The 6,532-nt window shown below is 42.6% G+C and overlaps 1 protein-coding gene across 2 annotated transcripts in view; it reads left to right on the top strand.

Annotated features, from left to right (window-relative positions):
• mgat4a (alpha-1,3-mannosyl-glycoprotein 4-beta-N-acetylglucosaminyltransferase A) overlaps nucleotides 1–6,532 on the top strand; it is an 80,449-nt gene that overhangs the window by 69,392 nt on the left and 4,525 nt on the right. For both annotated transcript variants that reach the window (XM_063213687.1, XM_063213686.1), the window contains exon 12: nucleotides 2,715–2,908. In XM_063213687.1, coding sequence (XP_063069757.1) covers nucleotides 2,715–2,908 — 194 coding nt within the window. The remainder of the gene's footprint in view (nucleotides 1–2,714; nucleotides 2,909–6,532) is intronic.

The following is a 6,532-nucleotide window of genomic DNA, read 5'->3' as shown; positions in this document are numbered from 1 at the left end:
TATCTGGGTACATATGTATGTATGGTGTGGGTGGTGTTTAGATACATGGGAAAGGAAATATTTGGCTTTGTGTCAAAGATCTCTCACTGCAGATGGCGGAGCTGTGCTGTGTTGCATTTGCGATCCCACAGACATGACATGCACACACAGCTGTTTTCAAGCAAGACCAACGAGTCAAATTGAGCGGCGCTTATTGTCGTCCCACCGGAAACCCGACACTGCTGGCCATTAGTTCCTTCACGGTCAGCACTAATGGCAGCTGTAGCCCCTGTGGAAACTATCCACAAATTTACACAGCTGACACATGATTTGGCATGAATTGGCAAAAAAAAATCCTTTCTTGTCACCCATGTTTTTATTCATAACAACTTTCGAAATAGGTTTTCATTGTCTGGAGCTATGCCTTCCCCCACCTAAAAAACATATTTGTCATGAATTTCCTTCTTTTCTTTTTTCTCATTACAAATTCAAAGGTGCACCGTGTAATAAAAGTTTCAATTTCCAGAAATAGAAATTTTTAGCTGCAAAACTTAATGAACTTTGGTTATACTAGTTGGTAATTTGGTAGTAGGCAGCAGTTTCAATGAGCAACATAGTTTCAGTACCCACTCTGGCCACATTCTACACAGTACGCCTTCAAAAAGGTATTGTGACAGGAGGAGCCGTCTCTGCCCTCACGTTAAAAAAACACATTTCTCCCGAATTGGCAAGAGGTCACCCTGTCTGTCACCTCACATCATCTTCTTTTTTTTTCATAATAAGTTTAAAAAGGTGTCGTGTCAGGAGCTATTCCTGTCTCGACCAGTCAGATGTGTCCCAGTAAAAGTTTAGCTGAGGCAGCAGGTCGAGAGGGCCAGTGGTGGCACTGTGGCCCAGTGGACACTTAGATAACGGGCCTAATGGGCACATGGGGAGAGGGGTGGGGAGAGGAGGAGTGAAGAGCAAGGCGGGTGCACAAGGGGTGGGACAGGAGGGAAGAGACACACACACACACACACACACACACACACACACACACACACACACACACACACACACACACACACACACACACACACACACACACACACACACACACAAACACAAACACACAATTCCTTCCCATATTCCCACCCTCCCTGTCACTCACCCACTCATCGTCTGTCTGCTCGCCTTGTTTGACCCTTGCAGCCACAACTGTGTCACATGGGTTACTTTCCGCTTCCTCTTGCTGACAGCCTACTTCCTGTATGTATGTTTGTGCGTCTGTGTGTGTTTTGGTGTGTGTCTGTGTGCTTGTCTGTGTGTGCTTTTTGTTTTTCAATCTCTATTTCAGACACACAGGAGAATCCATAGCATATAGAACAATAATTCATAAAGTAGTTGGCTAGCAAACATTATCATGCCATGTAAAACAAAAATCATAATAAAATACATAAATTACAGTACATTGCACTTCGCTGATGCTTTTATCCAAAGCGACTTAGTATAATAACTGACATTATTAATATTATAAACATAGTCTTATACATAGTCATAAATAGCCTTACTCCATCGTCACATGTAGTCTGCTACAATGTCATACAGGTCATGACAGACCACCACCTATACCCAGGTGTGCTTTAACAACACGCATAGGCACACAATCAGCTGATCATATCACCCCATCCAACAAGTCATCCAACAAACACTGCGATACAGCCTGTTCCCAGTGTTTTCTAAGATTGGATGAGAGTCATGCATCATTTTACCGAGGACTGGTTAGAGCTTGCCTTGCTATGAGCCTGCCTACGCACGTCTACTCAATTATTTCCCCTCTCTCTTGGCTGTCTGGATTTCCTTTTCTTGACCTGGTTATATTGAATAGGCCGAGGTACACCTCCGTCAAGCAAACACCACCAACCATACCCTCTGTACGAAGTATCGTACAAGGAACTGATTTACCAGGCAAGGTTAGAGAGCCTTTGTGCGTACCAATCTTGTTCTCTGACCACACAGACGACACGGCACACCTGTACGTTACAGTACTTGTACATATGAATTTGTCTGAACAGTCGCACATACAGACGTGTGTATGCCAGAATAAGGACTTCCTCAGTAGTGTTTTCTAGTGTTCTTTGACCACACAGACAAGATAACACAAACTTGTACATACGTATGTACAGTATGTGTACATTCGACTTGTCTTGAGAAAAAATGCCATACAGACGACACCACACAAATAAACTTGTATGTTACAGTACGTGTACATTCGACTTGTCTTGAGAACAAGCTGCCTCACAAATAGACATGTCTATGTCAGGATAAGAACTCTGACCATACAGACAACAAAACACACAAGAACTGGTACATCACGCTGCTTGTACTTAGGATTCGTCTTGAGAAGAAACAGCCTGACATATAGACAAGGATAAAAAAAATAAACATTGTCAATAGTTATCTCTGACCAAGTAGACAACACGACACCCATAGACTTGTACGTTGGAGTACATTCTATATGAGTATAGTATTTTATTGTATTCTCTTTCGAAGAAACAGCCTCACACTTGTACATAGGAGTACATATTGTCTATGAGAAGAAACACAGTCTCACATATAGACATGTCTAAGTCAGGATAAAGAAGACTCTGACCACATAGACAACACAACACGTAGACCTGTACGTTACAGTACGTGTACATCCGATTTTGTCTTGAGAAGAGAAACGGCCTGACATATAGACATGTCTATGTCAGGATAAGGATTTCCTGAAGCCGCTGCTGCACAAGATCCACGTGAACCCGCCGGCGGAGGTGTCCACGTCCCTCAAGGTGTACCAGGGCCACACGCTGGAGAAGACCTACATGGGGGAGGACTTCTTCTGGGCCATCAACCCCACTGCTGGGGACTATGTGCTCTTCAAGTTCGACCGGCCTGTCAGCATCGAGAGGTAAGGGGCTCCGCACAATGTGGCGTTCGTAATGAAACGCAATGATCCCTACGTGATGCGTGCTTGCCCAGACACAGCCACACCTGTCAGGAACATACGCTTTACATGTATTTGTATGTGTTCTTCTTGAGGAAAGTTTTGACTGGCAAAGAAAAAAAAAGCATCAGGGTGATTCCGCTGAATCAGTACATATTCCCAAATCCACATGTCCCAGAGATAAATGGCCATAAAATCATTATAACAAAAATTACATGCATAATTTTAAAGCACAATATTGACATATATTTTTCTCACCAACCCGACATTAAAAATAAGGCAATTTAGAGATTAGAGATGCACCGGATCCGGATCCGGTTCCGGATGCGGCAGGATAATAGAGTTTTTCACAGGATCCGGATCCGGCAGGATCTTAAGCAGTGGATCCGGTATCCGGCATGTTATCTAAAAATCAGGATCTGGTGCATCTCTAGCCTAGGCTTTTCAGTCAGTCTTTCACAACCCCAATTGCTGCATGGAGTGAAAGCCCTTTGCAAGCGGCCGTTGCAGGCAGTGTGGCAGTAAGCCAATGAGTCTAAAAAATAATTTGAGCCAACACAATAAAAAGGGCCCATGTGTGCGAGTAGACTATATGTTTCAACCCTTTTGTAGGATCCGGATCCAGCAGGATCTTAAGCAGTGGATCCGCTCACCGGATCCTGATTTTTAGGATCCTGCCGGATACCGGATCCATGTCTGCTCTTGTGACCTTGCACATTAGCTAGCTAGTTGCAGAAATTCTCTAAGCTATGAGATAGGCGTCTCTCATTGGCTCCCATATAGCCCCGTTGGCGAACGCAGCCAAGTAAAAGATGAATGGGAGCCTATTGGGCTAAATGGCTCAGCAGGGATTTGTGACGGTTCTGTGCTGTGGTTTGTAAAGGTGTGTGCACATTTTGTACCTTATCATGGAAGTTGTATTAGAAGTGAAGTTAAAGGTTCCTGACATGGCTTTGTTCTCGCAAAGACGTGTTAGTTTTGTCCTGCAACACGCTAGCATTCGGCTAATACCTGCTGGCTGAGGAATCTCTGCGACTATTCACGACCAGAGCTGACGAGAGACGTACTCTGACTGATCCTAGCAGAGACATCTACGGTCACACACCTCAAAACCCCCCACCGCCGTCCAACATGTTAATTGAAGGTGCCCAAATTCTTAAGGATGAGCGCAGTCATTTCCTTTACCCCATGTACACATGCCGCTTTTCCACCACCTTAAATGCAATAAATAACAGGTGTCCGCAACAATCCTAACATAACTTTAAACACATCGACATCTGAAGTCAGACTTAAAACTACAAAACAAATGGCGTAGTGCCGTAAAGTCGATTGTTACGTGTCATAGGGTCATTTTCACGAATCTTACACTTGACAAGATGCAAACGTGTCGGCAAATGCTTTCACTTACTCATATCTATCGAACGCGACTTCATTGTTTCCAGGGAAAAAATCACACGGGCAGATAGTTCTATGAGAAGCGTACAGCCCCATTGGCACCCATTCATTATTTACTTGGCTGGATGATATAGCTGCAGTGCCACTCCTGGCCACACCAGCCAGTGGTCGTTCTTGTACAAGATTCCATTTTCTTTGCTAGTTGCAAATAAGCCTGAAATTGTCCTTCCTGTTACTGATGGTAACAGGAAGGACAATTTCAGACTTATTTGTTCCTAGCCATAAATATTGAAAGGATATTTTGCTCCTAGTCATATAGTTTGAAAGAATATTGCTTGTGAATTTGGTGAATATCAATATAGAAATCATATCTTTTTAAATAATGGGTTCCTGTGAGTGATGTAACCTCCTGGAAATTGTGTAATTTGGGGAATGAACCATTATTTTACAGGGGTTTCTTTATCTCAATGTCATTCCTGTTACCAACTCTGGGGACACTGAAAAAAAAATGTTTTTAAATAGATATTACACTTATGCATGTCTGAACCGCGGTAAACGCTAGTTAATTGAAAGAAGCGCAAGCTGACTGATCAGCGTCAGCTGTCAATGATTCGGCTAATTTGGCTACGCAGCAAACTGAGCGCACAGGTGCTTTAATTAAGTGAGTTTGCGTTCAGTTTGGAAGAAAAACTGGAGAGAGTCGCACGCAAAATTGAGCTGTGCTCTCAAACTTTGAAGTACCGTGCATTACAAGTCATTGAAAACCTGGAGTGGTAGCCGGTAAGCGCTCATCTTACTTGATTTATGGCGTTTTAACTGCGCTCTGCATGTTTTGTAGTTTGGGGCGTTTGCTGATGTAAACATAGAGTTTAATATTGGTCTTCTGTAGACTAGCAATGGTACTTAAGCTTAATGACCTGAGTACATTTAATCATTCTTCTTGCTGTTTTAGTGGCGGTTTTAGCGCATTGACTGCAATCTCACAACCCCGCATGTCCAGTTGGGCACGGCGCTTCATATTTTTATAGTGGGGTGACTTGTGTTCAATTTGGTCAATATCTGGGAAATCCAAAATAGTCATTTTTCTAGATTGGTATGTTTCTACAAATCCAAAATGCAATATTTATTCTGCTTTCAGTATTCACATGGGAACTATTTTTGTAAATGTTTATTTTTTGTAAATATTTATTGTTAGCATCTTTGCACATATTGAATGCATGCATTTGCACAGGAATTGCTTTTTGCACATTTAAGTGGTCACTAACTATTCCTGTTTATTTTTATGTTCAACTTAGGTTTTTTACCTAGGCGGACAAAAGAGGACAAAAACTGCTTTGTTTCCTGGTGCTAACAACCATTGCTATGCATGGATGTGCTCTGATTTCTGAATAAAAAGAAAAAAAAGGAGAAACCAAAACGGATCAACGTTGTCCTGTCCAAAATCCTTGAGTGAATTCCAATCTTCAAACTCCATCAGTGACATTTCTTTTCAAGTTGGGGGAAAATAATGCACATAAATTTAACCAGACAAAACTGAAAAAAACAAACAAAAACCAAAACAAAACTGACAACTTGACATTACTCCTAGAACAACATACCAATGTGAAAATAATGTGATTTCATCTATGATTAACAAATAAAAAACACCTTGAAAGATTATTTTTTACTGTGAGGGGCAGGGAATATGTACAGATTCGGCGGAATCACCCGTTAGCCCTCAAAGCATCTCTGGCAGTAACTTGTCACAAAAGCCACAGCATCCACGCACGCACTCTCGCATAGAGACACACGCAATTTGGCCTTGATTTGGCACTGCAGGGAAATACTGTATCCATATAGCGTCTGTGTCTCAGTTCTGGTGTGCAGATGGATAGTAGACCGGATGTAATGTTTCCTTAGTGTCACCTAGATACGTTTTGCAGACCATTTGGAGTAGAGAATTGAATGCTACGGATGTAGTTGAGGTGTGGGTAAGGGTGCTCATTCAGTGTGTGTGCGTGCGTGAGTGTGTGCGCATACATGAATTTGTGTGCGTGCTCCTTCATTTAACATGTAATAATGGTGTTGGTGAGCGAGGGAGGGAGAGAAAGTGGTGTGGAGGCTTGGTGTGAAAGAAGAGGGAATTGGGTGGGGGTTGAGGGATGCCTTAAAGGTGCTTATTTCCAATTCTCCACACTGCACTGACTGCCCCCA

The sequence above is a fragment of the Engraulis encrasicolus genome, chromosome 13, assembly GCF_034702125.1.
Source record: "Engraulis encrasicolus isolate BLACKSEA-1 chromosome 13, IST_EnEncr_1.0, whole genome shotgun sequence".
Lineage (NCBI taxonomy): Eukaryota > Metazoa > Chordata > Actinopteri > Clupeiformes > Engraulidae > Engraulis > Engraulis encrasicolus.
This window is presented reverse-complemented; position numbering and strand designations above follow the sequence as displayed.